At 46.5% G+C, this 19,724-nt stretch overlaps 1 protein-coding gene and 1 non-coding gene across 3 annotated transcripts; both read right to left on the reverse strand.

The window, feature by feature from the left end:
• Nucleotides 1–838: 838 nt before the first annotated feature.
• DDX55 (DEAD-box helicase 55) lies at nt 839–19,317 on the reverse strand. 2 transcript variants are annotated; one of them, XM_033220163.1, is made up of 14 exons: nt 19,113–19,312; nt 15,362–15,412; nt 15,184–15,270; nt 13,784–13,875; nt 13,646–13,708; nt 12,468–12,617; nt 11,159–11,348; nt 8,009–8,091; nt 5,965–6,096; nt 4,425–4,517; nt 3,147–3,261; nt 2,172–2,340; nt 1,585–1,877; nt 839–1,348 (listed from the first exon to the last, which is right to left on the reverse strand). In XM_033220163.1, the coding sequence occupies exons 1-14, from the start codon at nt 19,218–19,220 to the stop codon at nt 1,172–1,174; spliced, it is 1,803 nt and encodes a 600-aa protein (XP_033076054.1). In that variant the 5' UTR covers nt 19,221–19,312; the 3' UTR covers nt 839–1,171. The 2 variants fall into 2 exon arrangements, with proteins under 2 accessions (XP_033076054.1, XP_033076055.1); XM_033220164.1 differs by lacking the exon at nt 839–1,348 and having other exon boundaries at nt 1,627–1,861; nt 19,113–19,317.
• LOC117091234 lies at nt 4,185–4,317 on the reverse strand. The gene has a single exon (XR_004440342.1). It is a non-coding gene; the product is annotated as a small nucleolar RNA SNORA9 (small nucleolar RNA).
• Nucleotides 19,318–19,724: the final 407 nt, after the last annotated feature.

Raw genomic sequence — 19,724 nt, forward strand, 5'->3', positions numbered from 1 at the left:
CTGCAAGCTGACCAGGCCATCTAGGGGAAAACACTGTCCAGCTACATTTACACACTTAAGACCCAGGCAATCAGGACACCATTTATTCAACAGAAGGCATAAAAACTAATTCTTGGGCGGGCGCGGTGGCTCAAGCCTGTAATCCCAGCACTTTGGGAGGCTGAGATGGGCGGATCACGAGGTCAGGAGATCGAGGCCATCCTGGCTAACGCGGTAAAACCCCGTCTCTACTAAAAAAATTACAAAAAACTAGCCGGGCGAGGTGGCGGGCGCCTGTAGTCCCAGCTACTCGGGAGGCTGAGGCAGGAGAATGGCATAAACCCGGGAGGCAGAGCTTGCAGTGAGCTGAGATCCGGCCACTGCACTCTAGCCTGGGCGACAGAGCGAGACTCCGTCTCAAAAACAAAACAAAACAAAAAAAAACTGTAATTCTTTTTCCCGGAATATGACTTAATGCCTCTGCTTTTCAGCTGTTCACCAAAAAAAAAAAAAAAAAAAAAAAAAATACTGGGACTATTCTTAACACAGAAAAACCCCCAGCACATTAGCCACCTCTGCAGGGCATCAAAGGATAACTGAAGCCCAGGGCCAAGGACATTCAGGAGGTCAGATGCCTAAAGACACTAAGGAATGGTTTTGAAAATCAGAAGTCAAGAATACTTCAGTACCTTTATGTTTAAAAATAACTGTAAAATAGCCTCAGAAAAAAGAGCTCATATATATAATATGTACATAGGTCTTTTTATGTGACCCATCGTGATACATAAATACTGACATCTATTATTTACACTCAAATAATTGTACATTTTCTTCTGTTAGACTACTTCAAGACTGGAATTGTTTTGTTTTGTTGTTTTTAATGAGAGGGTCTGGCTGTGTTGCCCAGGCTGGTCTTGAACTCCTGGGTTCAAGTGATCCTCCTGCGTCAGCCTCCCAAAATGCTGGGATTACAGGCAGGAGCCACTGCACACAGCCAAGAGTGGAATGTTTTTAGTAAAATATTCCCAAGTGTGAAATCCTTCATTTCTCCCTTGTCTGAAAGGACAGCTTTCAGAGACATGATTCTTCTCAGATGTCTCCTGAAGTTTTGATTTCCATTAAAAGCAAACTGGAGCCATCCACCAAGTTAGGGAACAGCTGTGCCCTTGTGGGTCCATCTGTGGCACTGGAATCAGCAGTCATCTTCCAAATCTGAGATCCCTAAATCCACTGTCTTGATTGTTCTTTTGCCAGTTGTCAACAAGCCCTTCTCAAATTCTTCTTCAGTTATTTTGCCTTTCTTAAGTTTTTTCAAGAGTCTTGTGTCATTGAGAAGTTCTTCCATGTCCTCATCTTCAATATCAGAACCCTAAGTACAGAAGAAACCAATAAACTACTAAATTTTTCAGCAATAGTGTTCTAGTGAAACCAGCAGTTTTAACTCAGGAACTATAAGCTCTCAGATTGGATTCCGCAAATACAGCAAATTCCCCGCCCCAGTCGCCAACGTAACAGAAATCTGAGAGCCCCACACAATTCCTAGTTAACGACTACAATAATATTTGTTCAAGATTCTAAGTTAACATACGTAAAACTAAACTTTACCTCTTCCCTTTTCCTTTTCTCATTCATTTTTTTCTTCTTTTCTTTTTTGGCCTTCTGCTTCGACCAAGCTTTATTTTTTATGAATTTTCTTCTCCCTTCATTTTCTGTTTTCTCTCTTCTTTGTTGCTCCAGGAGTTTCTGCCTCTGCTTTTCTCTAATTTTATCTTTAAATGGAATCGTGTCTGTATTAACGTCCACAGGCACAAAATCTGGAAACTGCTTTCCTCTCAATTCTGGCATCTTGGGCATCCTCAGCAGGGCAAAACCTTGAGCAAGGCTGGCAAAATCAAGATCTAATTCAATCAGAAGATCAGAGTTAGCACACACAACAGGATTAGAATAGTCAGTAATGGCTTACAATATAATTTTTTTCTAACCAAAGGGTTTAATGAATTCATTTAAATTAGAATGAAAATAATTATATTTTTACAAAGTTAAAAGGAATACTCAGCAGCCAGTGGCCAGTTTATTCTGTGTCTACTCAAAGCCTGGGAACACTTCCTTTTATGAGACAAAGCAATCTCATACTTGTAAGATCACCACATAGTTAAGATGGAGACATTATCACATGAAGAAGTCCAACTTACCCTTTAATCTGAAAATCAGGTTGCATTCATGCTTTGCATAAGCCTGGACATATGACACAAAAGCTTTCATGCCCTTTTCAAACACAGCTCTGTCGGCCAAGGCCATGGACTTGAGTTTTGGCAGAAGGTCCGCTGTGTTTCTCTGGAGCTTCATCTCCTGCAGGGGGCACTACACACACACCACATTCTCACCTTCCCTGGTTGGCATCACATCCCCAGGGCTCCCCCATCACAACCAAGAAAACCAAAAGCAAAACAATTCCTTTTCACCTTTTGAGGTCTGAAGCCCAATTCCAACCCAAATATTTCACATGCTCTAAAAAGTATGTTAAATTTTTAAAAGAAAATTTAAAAATCAGTTTTCACATGACAATCCTAATCTAGTAGCAAAGTATAGCAACACTGGGTCTCTATTCACAAGTCTCTGTCTCTATTCACCCTTGCCTGGATCCCAGCAGGGCCTGCTACCGCACAGGAGGCTTGGTCACTCCATGACCGAGGTGCCTCCACAGCCTTAAAGCCCACCAGGGTGGCCGGGCACAGTGGCTCATGCCTGTAATCCCAGCACTTTGGGAGGCCAAGGTGGGCACATCATCAGAGATCGGGAGTTTAAGATCAGCCTGACCAACATGGAGAAACCCCGTCTCTACTAAAAATACAAAATTATCTGGGGTGGTGGCGCGTGCCTGTAATCCCAGCTACTTGGGAGGCTGAGGCAGAAGAATCCATTGAACCCGGGAGGCAGAGGTTGCAGTGAGCCAAGATAGCGCCACTGCACTCCAGCCTGGGCAACAAGAGTGAAACTCTGTCTCAAAGAAAAAAAAAAAAAAGGCCACTAGGGCCCACACTGCCACCACCAGCCCAGCCCCAGTGAGTTTGCAATTTGTAATTTCATTTGCTGACCACATGCTGGAGAAGAACTTTTCCAGCTATCCCGTCACTAGGCATTCTATCTGAAAAAGGATGGCAGCTTACTTTCTGGTTAATTGCAAGGAAATTGATGTATGACTCTTCCATGGGTAGAAGGAACACCAGAGCGCTGCCCCCGTGGCCAATGCGAGCTGTGCGACCGCAGCGATGCACGAAGGCACTGTGAGAACACAGAATGGAAATGGGTACCCAGGTGAAGACAGCTGAACAGAGCTCAGGCTCCAGCCAATGGCTGATGGAGCTAAAATGCTATGGGGAGCCTCTAGCCTCCACAGCTCAGTGTGGACTTGGTCACTTACTAGTGTGAGAAATAGAAGAACTGGCAATTAAACCAGCACTGCAGACAGATATGATTCTGTAATAAACATTTAATGTGAACTCTAAGTAAAACTTGTATCTTTCTCTCTGATCAGACAGGTGGGACATGGTCCCCAGTGGAAAATCTGGGAAACAATGAAAAATACAAAGAATAAAATGAAAATGACCAATAATCTCAGGAGTAATCATCAACACTTGGGGGTTTACAGGCATCTTCCTATGCGTGGACGCATGTATTAGGAATACATGCTGACTTTGGAGAAAGTAGTTGTAATTTTCACATGTGGTGTTATGTACTGCTTTTTTCCATTTAGACATTCTATTGTGTGTTTCTGCAAGAACTGAAAATAATTGAAAATACTTTTAATTGCTGCCAATACAATATCACTATTTCACCACGAATGGGTTATTCATCCATTTGCCTATTTTTGCCTCTTAAAACAATGGGTTTTGTTTTGAGACAGAGTCTCACACTGTTGCCCAGGCTGGAGTGCAGTGGCACAATCCATTGCCACCTCTGCCTCCTGCGCTCAAGCCATTCTCCTACCTCAGCCTCTCAAGGAGCTGGGACTAAAGGCACACACGCCTAACTAATCTGTACATAGATTTTTTTGTAGAGATGGGGTTTTGCTATGTTGCCCAGGCTAGTGAATTCCTGGGCTCAAGCGATTCACCCGCCTAGGCCTCCCAAAGTGCTGGAATTACAGGCGTGAGCCACCGCGCCCGGCCTCAAATAATGTTTTGTTGTTGTTTTTTGTTTTCTCTCATTGTCTGAAATTTCTATAACCTTGCTCTACATGGAGCAGGGCAAGGCCTCAAACCGTTTCAAAACTGTTCTGGCAAGCACTGTAGGAATGCACGGGGTCACTGCAGACCCAAGCACGCTGGAGGCTTGCTATAAAATAATGTTTCAGTGAACATCATTATCTGTTTATCTTCTTCAGGATTCCTACTTCATTAGGCTGACTTCCTCAACAGAGAGTGGGTGGCAGCCTCATACCATACCTTGCATTGCTGGGAGGGTCATACTGCAAAACCCAGTTGACTTCAGGAATATCAATTCCCCGGGCCATCACATCAGTGCACACTAAAATCCCACTAGAAAATGAGAAAACAGCATTCTGAGTAAGGAGGCCACCATCTTCATCACCATCACACAGCCTACTGATCTTGATGACAGTGACACACAGGTGCTGGAGCTTCTCACAGAAGCACATGCTTAAGGTAATATTTTGATTTTTTCTTCTTTCTACAAATCTCTAGGACTTCATAAATTCCAATAAAAATTGGAGGGAGGTGAGAGACAGCAAAGGGATTTTAAAAATTACAACATTTCCATTTGAAAACCGAAACTGTATGGGTCTAATCCTTTGTAGCCATCTGAAAAACAACAGACACTTCACTCTGTAACTGAGGCCTTGCAGTCAGGTATATCGCTTTGTCCAAAAGAGGACTTTTAATATAGCCAGATGTTCAATGATTAAGAAAAACAGAAAACTGGCCGGGCGCAGTGGCTCAAGCCTGTAATCCCAGCACTTTGGGAGGCCGAGACAGGCGGATCACGAGGTCAGGAGATCGTGACCATCCTGGCTAACACGGTGAAACCCCGTCTCTACTAAAAATACAAAAAACTAGCCGGGCGAGGCGGCGGGCGCCTGTAGTCCCAGCTACTCGGGAGGCTGAGGCAGGAGAATGGCGTGAACCCGGGAGGCGGAGCTTGCAGTGAGCTGAGATCTGGCCATTGCACTCCAGCCTGGGCGACAGAGCGAGACTCCGTCTCAACAAAAAAAAAAAAAAAAAAGAAAAACAGAAAACTGTTATTTGTCAGCACAAACAGAAACAAGTTATCGTCACTGGAAGACACAAGTTCCCTGCTGTGTAGTCACAAGCCTGATAAGCAGACAGTTGTTTTGTTTGTTTGTTTTGTTTTTTGAGACGGAGTCTCGCTCTGTCGCCCAGGCTGGAGTGCAGTGGCGCCATCTCAGCTCACTGCAAGCTCTACCTCCTGTGTTCACGCCATTCTCCTGCCTCAGCCTTCCAAGTAGCTGGGACTACAGGCGCCCGCCACCATGCCCGGCTAATTTTTTGTTTTTAGTAGACACAGGGTTTCACCGTGTTAGCCAGGATGGTCTTGATCTCCTGACCTTGTGATCCACCCACCTCGGCCTCCCAAAGTGCTGGGATTACAGGCATGAGCCATCGTGCCCACCCTTAAGCCACAGACAGTTTCTACACCAACAGGACAAATGGATTTGCTCCTTGCTGCTTGACAGTCATCACAACCCTTCCCTGGGCCAGGCACAGAGCAATCTGGGAGTGAAGACAATGCACAGGGCTCCTGTGTCACAGAGCCTGCCGTCTAGCACAGAAGTTCAGTAACTAGGGAAATGACATAACAAAGGGCAAAGCGATTAGAACAGGGCAGTGGAGGCTCTGGGCATTTACAGAGATGTGATAACCAGGTTAGAGAGAGAAGAGGGTTCCAGGCAGGACCTAAAAGAGCAGTGTGGCAGGAAAGCTGTTACCTCCAATGAAGCTCACCCACCTTTGCAATTTGCGGAACTCCATGAAGATCTTATTGCGTTTATATTTCATCTTTCCATGAATGCACATAATCTCCACGCCCTTCACCAGCGCCTCCAGAGCCTTCCCATAGTATTCCACACAGGCACAGGTGCTGCAAGAGGGACAGAGGGCTTAGAGTCATTGACCACCTTGGTCCTTCTACAACCGCGAGAGGGGAACTGTGAGCAATAGCTGCAGTAGACACAACCTAACTACAAGCCCTCCCTAGGGGAGTGACGAGCCTGGCAGTGGAAATCATCCACAACTGAGTTCTCAATCTGTAATCCTCTCAGCCAATGAAAGGCCAATCTTTTGACAAAATATCTTAAACATGAGTTAAAACCCCCAAGGACGTATTCTACTGTCTAAAGACGTTCTAACAGGAAATCTCCCTGACCCCGAAAAAGGAATTGAAGTGAAACAGTCATTCAGAACAAAAGCAATGACATCTTAGCCACAAATAGTCTTACAAGATTTAAAAACATTCCTGCTTTTCCTTTAGGGAACTGCTTCTTCCCCAATTAGCAGGATTCCCAATGGCTCAGCAAATAACCCAAGCTAGACCAATCAGATCCCTTCTCCCAGATATTTGGGACTTGGAGCTGAGTCATCCAAGGACAAAAAGGAGGTTGGCAGAGTCATCCCAATAAAGATATACCCTAAAGAGATGGCCCATGAACTCCTGCCAGGGAGCCTCCTTCCCTGGGAGTGGACACTCAGCATTCTCTGAATCTGTGAGTTCCTTACCCAGCACCCTTCTAATACAGTTCACCCTGGACTCTTTTCCTTACTGGAAGCATTCCCCAGTGATTTCCCATCCTTTTGCAGATGAGGGAACTGAAACTTACCAGAAACACAGAGTAAGTGGCAGCACCAGAACCCAGGTCAAATGCTCCTCCCACTATACCAGACTACTGCATTCCAGTTTGGGCTAACTCTTGTCTACTTCAGTTTTTCCACCTATGCTGTGACTGCCACCAGACTGGGCCGTCTTTCCACCTTGAGTCACATAGTATGTAACGCAGTGGTGTTTCACACACTAAGCCTCATCACCCACAGATCTGGTAGGTTCTGAAATCAATTTAGTGGGTCTCGACCAGCATTTTTTAAAGATTAACAGCTGGAGTAGAAGAGAATAGAAAACATCCCACCTAGCAGAGTGTGGTTTCGTAAAAACCGTTGTTTTACTGTCTTGTTTGGGTGTGTACCAAATTGTACTTCTTACTGTGGGTCATGGTCAATATTGCATTTTATTTGTAGGATAACACATGGAAAAGTAATATAAAATTATTTTTTATGTACTGCTAAAGATCAACACATTTATCTCTGGAGAAAAGGGGAAAAGAACCAACAGTCCAAAGAACATATGCATCTGTTCCTACACTGCCTTCTGACCACAGGACAAAACCCCACTGTGGCGGACTCCAGGGATGGCTGATAAACACTATTCCCAACCACTTCTTGCTTCGCTGGCCACTACCACAGAGCCAGAAAAGCTGTGCGCTCATTTTCTCTGCTGCTCTTGAAGTGAGGGGCCACCACATGAGCCACTTTTGGCCCCTAAGATGAATTCACAGCTGAAGTCAGCTGGGGCAGAGGGGTTTTGGAGGAAGCTCTTTGTTTTACTGATTAAAAGGCATGGATATAGCTCATATTGCCATACGCCCCCTCTGCCTTTCCCCCCTTATCTTTCTTCAGTGCAGACATGACAGGGTATAATAGTGGTCATCCAGAATCCATGAGGTGACACACAGGAAGAGAAGACCAATCACATCAACATTGATCTTGACATGAATGACACATGAAACCCCTGTGAGAAACTGCCTCTGCCTTTGGACTTATTTTTACAGGACAAAAATAAAGCCAACCTTGTTCAAACCACGAAAGTTGAGTTTTCAGTTATTTGCAGCCAAAAGCATTCCCGAGAGAACCACGCTAGATGGAATCCAAAACCCAAAGGCCGCATGCACCTGCACATTCTGCCTGAATCCCTGACGCCCCTACCACAGAGACCAGAGGAGTACCTGAAGAAGACCAGGTGTTTCTCCTGCTTATGATTGCGAAGAAAATGGACCAGCTGATTAAATTTCTCATCTGCCTTGCATACCTGCCAAAGAAAAAGGGAAACTAATAAAAAACATACTTGACAATAATAATCCCCATGGCTATTTTCAGTTTCAGCATTAAATTTTAAGGAATGTCATTTTCCCCATGGGTAGGACAGACTTAGTCAGAATGTTAACTGGTCTACCTAGCTCAGAATAAACATCGACATGTGCTACTGCCTCTAAAAGTTAAAATTTGTATGTCACAAAATCATACAGCTCAGAGAAACATAGTCATCCAACAGGCAACAGTTCCCAACTCCCAATCCCAATATATATGAGAGCAGGTACACCACTTCCAGAGTAGATTTTTATTTATTTATTTTACCTTTTCTTTTTCTTTTTTTTTTTTTTTAAGAGACAGACTCTCAATATGTTGCCCAGACTGGTCTCAAACTCCTGGCCTGGCCTCCAGCGATCCTCCCACCTCAGCTCTAAAGTGCTGGGATTACAGGCGTGAGCCACCTAACCCAGCCAAAGGATATATATATATTTTTTTTTTTTTTTAAATGCAGATTCTTGGGTATGACATACAGATTCTGATTCAGTAGGTCTGAGATTGGACCTAAGAATCCATATTATTTAAGAGTTCCCCCAGGAAATTCTGATGCCAAGTTCAGAAGTCACTATTCTAAGATGAATAATGATTTCCAGAGAGCAATGTACATAATTATTTTAAAGGCTTCCATGGACTCAGACCCCACTGCTTTTTTTCATAATGCAATCAAGTCCTCCATTCAAACTCCCAAATTAGAGACATTAAATTTACCTGAATGCATTCATCCTATTTTTACCAAAACCAAATGCCCAGTTTGGAATTTTTCCTCATGTACTCAGCCATCTTTCTAAATGCAAAATGAATGCAAAACAACAGAACGCAACAGTAGCCACAGTGGGTGTCCAAAGCTAACATTAGTACGAGTATCCCTCATCCAAGGTCCCTGGGACTTTGAAGTGTTTTTTGGCTTTTGAATTCTTTCAGATTTTGGAATAGCTGCACTATACTTACCAGTTGAGCATCCCTAATCTGGAAATCTGAAATCTAAAATACTCCAACAAGCATTTCCTTTCCGCATCATGCTGGCATTCAAAAAACTTCAGATTCTGGAGCATTCTGGATTTTGAAATTTCAAGTTAGGAATGCTCAACCCATACTTACCCTGTACTAAGCACTATCATGAACATTTTTGCATGGATTAATTAATCCTCCAGCAACCCTACGAAGCTGTATACTACTGTGGCCCCCATTTGACAAGTGAGGACCTCTGAGTTCACGGGTTAATTTAGTAGGGGCCAAAGCCAAGATATGCACCAGGCAGTCCCTGCTGCAGCTGCTCTAGCGCCCATGCTCTCCACACCACCCTGTGCAGAGTCCTTCCCTCTGCTTGGGAAGAGCTAGCCTCCTCCCTCACCCAGCCCGGACTGTCAGAAACATCAATGGCAACTACAACTCCCACTTCTGATGAGCCTCTCTGATCTCGACGACACTCTCCAGTTACACTAGGTGCAGTTTCTCATTTGCAAACTCATTCTACCTTTAATCTGCCTACAAATTGACACAAACAGGAGAGCAGCCTCGACAACCTCACAGTCTACAGCAATAGGAACACTCTGGTTTCAAGACCAGCCTCCTTCATTTTGAACAGCAGACATGTTCAGGAGCTAGGGAACCCCTCCAGACCTAAAGAAAAATTTAACCTGAAAAAGCTTATTGCAAAAAAGAAAGAAAAGTCCCAGCCCCAGGCTGGTGGGACAATGTACCATCAGCAGTGGCACTGGCCTGTGGGTTCCTCCATGCCCTGATGGTGCTGCCTCCCCTGCAGCCTGTGCTCTCTGCACTTGTGCCTCGTGGCCCATCCCAGCAATGGGACGGAACAGAACAGGGGTGGGGAGTGGCCTCATTACTAAACAATGAAATTGCCAAAAGCCCATCTACTTCCTTGTGAAGAAACTACAGAAGCTAGCAGCCAGTATTTACTACTAGAAATTCAGCATATTTGGGCCGGGCACGATGGCTTATGCCTGTAATCCCAGCACTTTGGGAAGCTCAGGCAGGCAATCATGAAGTCAGGAGTTCAAGACCAGCTTGCAACGTGGTGAAACGCCACCTCTACTAAAGATACAAAAAGTTAGCCGGGCATGGTGGCACACGCCTGTAATCCCAGCTACTCAGGAGGCTGAGGCAGAAGAATTGCTTGAACCCGGGAGGCAGAGGTTGCAATGAGCCGAGATCGTGCCACTGCACTCCAGCCTGGGTGAGACACTGTCTCAAAACAACAAACAAACAAAAAGGCTGGGCGCGGTGGCTCACGCCTGTAATCCCAGCACTTTAGGAGGCCGACATCAGCAGGTCACCAGGTCAGGAGATCGAGACCATCCTGGCTAACAGGGTGAAATCCCGTCTCTACTAAAAAAAATACAAAAAATTAGCCAGGCATGGTGGCGGGTGCCTGTAGTTGCAGCTACTTAGGAGGCTGAGGCAGGAGAATGGTGTGAACCCGGAAGGCGGAGCTTGCAGTGAGCTGAGATCGTGCCACTGCACTCCAGCCTGGGTGACAGAGCGAGACTCCGTCTCAAAAAAAAAAAAAAAAAGAAATTCAGCATATTTGATGCAGGTCAAAAATACACAACATTTACAGAGTAGAACATTTCCACCCCACAAAGTCTCCTCAGGAGTGAGTCTGTCATTTGATTTTCTGTGTTCCACCTGCACATCTAACTATGCCCTTCTCTGTGACACAGGCTGTTCTGACAGGCCTAGGAACTACAGAGTTTAATCATGCCTGCAGCCAGCATACCCCAAGCATGTAAAATAGAAACATTTTGTCACTTGAGGGTAGGAGGTTCAGAGACACTGTCCTTAGAGACTGTGCTTAAAATACATTTATGCCCAATTTAACTAACTTATTCATTCAATGAGCAGGAACACCCAGACCATTTCTCCTAGCTCTGTCCCCAAATGCATTTCATATGTGCTACAGGGTCTCATATATTTATTCTACCAGTACAATTTCCATAAAAAGAGCACTGGTCATTATCACTAAGTAAGAAGCAAGCCCAGGCGCTCACCATGTAGTAGTTTTCCAGGCGGGAGGGGGTCTTCTGGATGCTGCTGGCTGCCACACCCTTCTCCTTCACCGAGACCCGGACAGGGTTCCGGAGGCCCGCTCTCACCAAGTTCTCCACTTCCTGCGTCTGAGTGGCAGAGAAAAGGCCTGTTCTCCTCTGCTTTGGCAAAAACTCCAGGATGGTGTTGATGCTGATAAAAAGAGGGCTCACACTTAACCGCTCACTTGCCAGCACAATCAACACACAGTGCTTCATGATACGAAACAGGTATTCAGAAAGACTGAAAGTGAAGCCATCAAAATATTTATAGCACATACACTGGGAGGTGAGATGATGGGCGATTCTTTGTTTCTTCTTTATACTTTCATTTTTCCAAGGTTCCTCAAATTTTAGCATACAATTATACAATTATAATGATATGTGAATTATATCCAATTAAACTGTTTATTAAAAAACAACAAAACTGCCAGGTGTGATGGCTCATGCCCGTAATCCCAGCACTTCGGGAGGCTGGGATGGGAGGATCTCCTGAGCCCAGGAATTTGAGACCAACCTGGGCAACATAAGGGGATCTTGTCTCTGCAAAAATTAAAAAAAAAAAAAAAACAAGGCATGATGGCATGTGCCTGTAGTCCCAGATACTCAGGAGGCTGAGGTGGGAGGATCACTGAAGCCCAGGACATAAAAGTTGTAATGACCCAAAATCATGCCACTGCATTGTAGCCTGGATGACAGAGTAAGACCCTGTCTCAAAAAAAAAAAAAAAAAAATACTTGAAGGAAAGTGCATTTTAAGATCAAAGATAGAACGGGAATAAAAATCACGTGGTAGAATTTGAAAGCTCAAACTACTTAATGATTTGAAATTAAAATGCGGTTAATAAAAATACTTAGGCCAGGTATGGTGGCTGGCGCTTGTAATCCTAGCACTTTGGGAAGCCTAGGTGGGAGGATCACTTAAGCCCAGGAGTTTGACAACAGCCTGGGCAACATGGCAAAACCCCATCTGCAAAAAATAAAAAAGCAGGCATGGTGGTGTGCGCCTGTAGCCCCAGCTACTCGGGAGGCTGATGCAGGAGGATCACCTGAGCCCGAGAGGTTGAGGCTGCAGTGAACATAATCACGCCACTGCACTCCGGCCTGGGTTACAGCACAAGACCCTGTCTCTAAAAAATAAATAAATTAAAAATAAATTAAAATGAAACTAAAAAATAAAAATACCTAGTCATAAAGTGGTAAACTCCATTTTGCTTTCCTTTTGTATTAGTATCATCCGCCCACTCAAGCCAGTGAAGTCCAAAGTCCAGTACCTTGCCTCAAACCCCATGTCCAGAAGTCTGTCTGCCTCATCCAACACCAGGACATCCAGGGATCGCACACAGCCGGCCAGATCCAAGCCTTCCGCCTTCCTTCGGAACATGTCCTCCAGGCGGCCTGGAGTGGCCACAATGATGTTCCCACTTTGGAAAGAAAGTTAACATTGACCAAGCTCTCTGGATCTTGGGGATGTGGTTGATGATTACCAAAATACCAAGTTTCATATCCCTCCAAAGTCATTTAAGCCCTAGTGAAGAGAACGAAGAGCATGAGAGTGGAAAAGAGTGCTGTAGGGTAGAAAATGTGAGGGCTGTGGCGAAATGGGATCTGGGTTCTGGGCTATGACCCAAGCAAGGTTGGCAAACTCCAGCTCCCAGACCAAACCTGGGCTGCTGCCTGTCCTTGCCAAGTATTTTATTGGCAGACAACCACACCCATTTATTCACATGTTGCCTATCGCTGCCTTCACACTGCAACAGCAGTTGAGTAACTGCGACGGAGACCATATGGTTCACAAAGCCGAAAACAGTTACCATCTGCTCATTTACAAAAAAAGCTTCCCAACCTCTGACCTACGCAAGTTAACTCAACCATTGTAGGCCCCAGGTAGCTCACACGTAAAATGGGAATGCTGACATAATTAGAGAACCCTATGTAAAGATCACAAACTGGCAGACTCAGGGCCGGATGTGGCTCCCTCAGACTGGCTCACCTACAAGATGTGTTTTTCAAACGTGGATTACACGCCAACAGTTAAAAAATCAGGAGATTACACACACAAATCTGGAATTCCATCTTCTTTTTAAAAAATTCAAAACCTGGCACTACTGAGCCCAGTCCCGCCAGGCAGCTACCAGCTGGAGCTGAGTATTCCAGGCAGCTACTGGCCAGTTCCTCACCATCCCCCAGTCCCGCACTCATCTATCCTGACCACTCATTTATCCTCACGTCGTTCTCTTGACCTCTGTAGGAACCTGAGTTAAGTACTCATCAGGGCCTTATGGGAAGGAGCTAGCAAAGCGCAATAGGAAGCTGGCCTGGAGAAAACACCTTTTTGCAGGGGGAGGAGGCTGCTGAAAGGGGGACCCACAGTTAGGTTGAGATCACATATGGATTCTTAGGTTCAGTGCCAAGAGCAAGCAAAGAAATGAGCAGACATGAGCAAACTCACCCTTGTTGCTTAAACCTCTCAACATCTTCTCCAGGATTCCTGCCTCCGATCCAAAGAATCTGGCTAAAACAAGAAAACAGTCTTTAAGTTCGGCAAAACAACAGCCCGTGGCTAACAGGGACGCTGCATCCAATTCACCTGAACTGGGGGAAGTGCTTCGTGAAATGCGACAGGACCTCGTCTATCTGAATGGCCAGCTCTCGGGTGGGGGTGATGATTATGGCTCCAACCTGCCCACATGGAAGGAAGGGACACAGTCAGCCGCGCAAGAGCCTCCTGGAGAGGAGCTCATAGGCCCTCCGCCCTCCACCACACAGAGAACTTCCAGAGAAACCGCAGTTACTGGGCCTTCTCAGCAGCATCCCTGAGCACATATCAACTACTTTGAATTACCGTTACTTGTAATCATACACTGCAGTTATGCTCTTTAAAGTCACTAATACTAAGAACACTGAATTAGTGAATGCTGAACCACTGCTCACAGGGGAAACACAGGGTTAGGTTCCTGCCAGTCTCTGGACATGACATTTTTGTCAACCAATCAATACATAACTCTATTTTATGTCTGTTTGTGCTTAAAAGACTCTATTGAATATATACTGTTGATTCATTCCTATTGAACTCGTGGCCAACAGCACATTAACTCATGCCTGAGCCTGTGCTTCTCTAGTGCGGGGATTCTCTCTGCACATCATAACCTTCTTGCGCCCAGGAACACCAGACCGCACTACACCACGGGGCCATTTCAAAAACCAAAATCACCAACATAAAGCAACAAATGCGCAAAATGGCTGGGCACGGTGGCTCACACCTGTAATCCCAGCACTTTGGGAGGCCGAGGCAGAAAGATCACTTGAGCCCAGAAGTTTGAGACCACCCTGGGTAACATGTCAAAACCCCTTCTCCTCAAAAAATACAAAAAATTACCCAGATGTGGTGGTCCACACCTGTAGTCCCATCTACTTGGGAGGCTGAGGCAGGAGGATAGCTTGAGCCTGGGAGGTGGAGGTTGCAGTGAACTGAGATCACACCACTGCACTCCAGCCTGGGTGACAGAGCAAGACCCTGTCTCAGGTAAAAAAGAAAAAAAAAAAAAAGGTGAAAAACATGGCACCAAATAGATGACGAAAAGGACACTGTTTACACCTGAGCAGTAAAACAAAAGGCAGCTCTGCCCACGCCCATGACCACAGAAGCACCGAGGATCCACTGGGGTGTTAAAAGTTTCAACGAGCAGGCAAATTAACAAATACAGAATCCACAAATAATGAGGATTGTCTTTTTTTTTCTTCAAGTTTCATTCATTCATTCATTCATTCATTCATTCATTACTGGTAGAGATAAAATCTCATTGTGTTGCCTAGGCTGGTCTCAAACTCCTGGACTCCAGTGATCCTCCAGACTCGGCCTCCCAAAGTGCTGGGATTACAGGTGTGAGTCACGGCTTCTGACCTATTTTTTCAAGTTTGTAGCCAGCTTCTTAATCCAATGTGAACTCTGATGACTAGGTGAAAATAAATCACGTTTGCTGTCCTCACCTGACTCTTCTTTAACTTCTCTTCTCTTCTCAGAAGAATTTCCAGGATGGGGATGACAAAAGCGAGTGTTTTGCCACTACCTGTGACCTGCAAACAGAGAGTTTTGGTTTCCTTTTCTTCCTCAGAGTTCATGTGAGGGAAAACACAAGGACAGGCTGCACGTACCCGAGGCACTCACCGCTTCTGCAGCGACATCTTTGTTTCTCACGAACAGAGGGATGGTTGCGGACTAAAGGGAGAGATTGCAAAGCACCGGTTAAAGGATGCCATCACTTCACAGGTGAGACCCGAAGCCCTAGGAACATAATGGGCGGCTAAGGCCACAGTGGACCCCACCACAAAAGGGGCTCTGAGTAACCAAGTCACCATAGAGAAGTTGAATCAAACGTGGCAACTGTGTCTACATGGATGACGCATGGGGACAGTGAGCTGAGCTGGGAGGCAGGAGTCCTGAATTCTATTCCTGTCTCTCCGACTTTCCCTCTCTGAACCAGGAAGGGGTTGAAGACATTGGGTTTTAGGGTCCCTTCCAGCTCTAGTATCACAGAATCAAGATTCAAATAAACCTTCTCATTTTAAGCACTGTAGAGGTCTCCAGACTTTACAAGAAACCTGGTTTTAGCAATCAAAAAAGCCAAACCTCAATTAGATTTAGGCCTTGGCCTCGCGGCTGCTCCCTCCAGGGTTCAGCCCTGGTCCCCAGGGCCTGAGCTCACTTAAATCACAGCAGATGTAATATTATTCCAATTGCCTCTACACAGTGATTTCTATCCTCCCTATCAACCCCCGAGGGAACATTTGGCAATGTAAGGAGACATTTTTGGTTGTCAGAACCCAGGGTGGGCCAGGCATCGTGGCTCACATCTATAATAACAGCACTTTGGAAGGCCCTTAACTCCCTTAAGGCCAGGAGTTCCAGACCAGCCTGGGCAATACAGGGAGACTCTATCTCTACAAAGAAAATTTTTTAAATTATGTGGGTGTGGTGGTGCATGCCTGTGGTCCCAGGTACTCAGGAGGCTAAGGTAGGAGGATCACCTAGGCCCAGGGAGGTCGAGACTGCAGTGAGTTGTGACTATGCTACTGCACTCCAGCCTGGATAACAGAGCAAGACCCTGCCTCAAAAAAATAAATAACTAAATAAATTACAGCCAGAGTTAGGAGGTGATGTCCTCTGGTGGACAGATTCCAGTGATGCTGTTAAACATCCTACAATGCCCAGGACAGCCCCACAGCAAAAAATTTTCCAGCACAAAATGTCAATAGTGCCGAGGGTGAGGACCCTGCTCCAGACCACTGCTGTCCAATAGATATAAAATGTGAACCACATAAACAATGTTAAATTTTCTAGTAGCCATAGTAAGAAAAGTAAAAAGAAATGGGTGAAATAAATTTTAATATTTTATTCAACCCAATATATCAAAAAGATTGTCCCTTCACATTTAATCAATATGTAAAAATCAACATTTTCCATTCTTTTTTCATAGTAGGTCTTCAAAATCCACTGTGTTATTTGATACTCAGAGTACACTTTGATTTGGACAAAGTGTATTTCAAGCACTCTATAGCCGTGTCTGGTGACTGTGTAGTGGATGACAGGTCTAGACAATGAGCTCTGAGGCTCTGAGGCGCTAAGGCCAGGTTCCCTAGGCAGGGAACACAGCACTCCCAGTTTCCATCTCCAGCCCTGCCTGCTGGAAGTAGATTCTCCACATTCCCAGGAATCTTATGGGCATCTCAAACTCAAGGCTTCATTTATTTTAAAAATTTTTTTGCTATTACAGGGCCTCCCTATGTTGCCCAGGCTGGTCTTGAACTCCTGGTCTCAAGTGATCCTCCCACCCTGGTCTCCAAAAGTGCTAGGATTACAGGCGTGAGCCACTGTGCCCGGCCATTATTTATTTTAATTTCAGAGATGGGGGTCTCACTATGTTGCCCAGGCTGGTCTTGAACTCTTGGGCTCAAGGGATCCTCCCACCTTGGCCTTCCAAGTAAATGGTACTACAGGCGGGTGCCACTGTACCCAGCCCAATGTTTAAAAACAGGACTCCTGTGGCCAGGCACGGTGGCTCACACCTGTAATCCCAGCACTCTGGGAGGCCAAGGCGGGCGTATCACCTGAGATCAGAATTGAGATCAACCTGGCCAACATGGTGAAACCCTATCTCTACTAAAAACACCAAAATTAGCCAGGCGTGGTGATGCATGCCTGTAATCCCAGCTACTCGGAAGGCTGAAATGGGAGAATCATTTGAACCCGGGAGGCAGAAGTTGCAGTGAGCTGAGATCATGCCGTTGCACTCCAACCTGGGCAACAGAGCAAGATTCTGTCTCAAAAACATTACAAAAAAAAAAAAAACAACCACCCACACACACACAGAAAAAAAAAAAAAAGAACTTTTGACTTTCCTTCTGAAACCTGCTACACCCTCCAGCCATTCTCGGGAAATAGTAACACCATTCACTCAGCTACTAAGAATAAAAATCGGTGGGGTGCGGTGGTTCAGCCTGTAATCCCAGCACTTTGGGAGGCTAAGGCAGGTGGACCACGAGGTCAGGAGTTCAAGACCAACCTGGCCAAGATGGTGAAACTCCATATCTACTAAAAATACAAAAAATTAGCCAGGCGTGGTGGCAGGCGCCTGTAATCTCAGCTACTCAGGAGGTTCAGGCAGAGAATTGCTTGAACCCGTGAGGTGGAGACTGCAGTCAGCCGAGATCGCGCCACTGCACTCCAGTCTGGGCAACAGAGTGAGACTCCATCTCAAAAGAAAAAAAAAAAAAGAATAAAAACTTCAGCTCCCTCTAGAGTCTTTTCTTTCCTAACCTCCACTTCCTGTCCCTTAGCAACCTTAAAGTTATTCCAAATGTGACTTCTCAATATCCACTGGTTCCACCCTACTCCAAGCCACCATCATCTCTTACCTGACAATGGCCTCCTAAGCGACCTGCCTGCTTCGTCTCTTATGCCTGAAAAGGCCACTCTCTAAAGAGAAACCACAGCCCTTCCCTTCCTAAGCATCTTCCCGGATAAGATGGCTTCCCACTACGTTTAGAATGAAATCCAAGCTCCTACAAGACCCTACACAATCCATCTCTTGCACTACTCTTGATGTTCAGTCACAAAGGCCCCCTTTCTGCTGCTCAAACCATTTGCAGCCTGCCCCAGGGCATTTATGTGCACTGGTATTTCTCTCTGCTGGAATAATCTCCCCCTCGTCACCCCAGAGCCAGCTCCTTCTCAATCACTGAGGTCTCAGTCTCAGCTCAATGACACCTCCTCAGAGAGGCCTTCCTTAGCACCCTGTCTCACCTCCTCTCCAGTCCTCGAGTGACACTATCACGACAGTCTTAGTTCCTCCATAACATTTACTAACAGCTGAAATTATCCTTTCTCTAGCTCCTGCGCTAGAAAGTAAGGCTATGAGCAGATGCCAATACTGCAAACTCCCCAGAGCCTAGAAGAGTTCCTGACACATAGCAGGTCCTCAAGAAATACTTCTTGAAAAGATGCATAACAACAGGTAACCCTCGCTGAGCTCCTATAGTGTGCCGACTGGTTTATTTAGTCTCCACAGCAACCCCATAAGGAGGGTGTTATTTTTTCGTCATTTCACAGAGAAGGAAAATGAAGCACGTTGAGGTTAAGCCATTTGCCCGAGGTCTCACAGCTACAGGGGGCAGGGCTAGGAGGAGAACCTGGCTCGAGACTCCAGCACCCGAAGGCAGGGTGGGTCGCGGCCCCTCTGCTGGCTCGCAGGCCGAGCAGTTCCGCATCCCGCCAGTCTGGGCAGCCTGGAGACGAGGCAAGAGCCCCCGCTGGAGGGATGAGCGCCCCAGGGCTTGGGTCTGTCCGATCCCCTCCGCTGTGTCCGAAGCAGCGGGTGCCTGGCCCCCTCCCAGCCTCACTCTCCCCCAGGAACCGATACCTGCACCGGCGTCATGTACGGGAAGCCCAGCTCCCGCAGGGCGCCCAGCACCCGCGGGTGTAGTGACACTGGCAGAGACTCCCAGGAGCCCTCCGTCACATGCTCCATGGCGCTCTCCTTTGCCGCCTCGGTCGCCGCTGCTCGAACACGCCCTGTGCACCCCCAACGAGCACTTCCGCTTCCGGCAGCTCCGGCGGCCGGCCGGGAACTTTGCTGGAGGAGCAGAGTTCCGGAGCGCGGCGAAGGCTCCAATGCCGCGGGAGCGAGGAAAAGCGCGCCCGCGGGACGGTGGAGGCAGGCGGCGGGGCAGGCCCGGGGAGTTACACCCGCCCCGCACCCCTGGGCTCCGGGCGCCTCTCCGCACCGGGCAAGGGTTTTGGCGGGAGGGAGTCTGGCCCGGCTCTCCCACTTTCTCTGTCCCTCGGAGGCAGGTGGCAGCACAGGACCGCGTCCAGGCCGAAGGACAGCGGGCTGGCCGCCGTGGGCAGAGAAACGTGTCGCAGCCCCGGGTTAGCAGCCCTGCAAAAAGGCACCCGCTGATGGCGGGGGTCCGGTGTCCGGTACGTCCTGAATGTTGGTTTACTTTCCCGGAAGTTAGGGTCAGAGTCCTAA

Source organism: Trachypithecus francoisi, unplaced genomic scaffold, assembly GCF_009764315.1.
Source record: "Trachypithecus francoisi isolate TF-2019V2 unplaced genomic scaffold, Tfra_2.0 Lachesis_group11, whole genome shotgun sequence".
Taxonomy (NCBI): Eukaryota; Metazoa; Chordata; class Mammalia; order Primates; family Cercopithecidae; genus Trachypithecus; species Trachypithecus francoisi.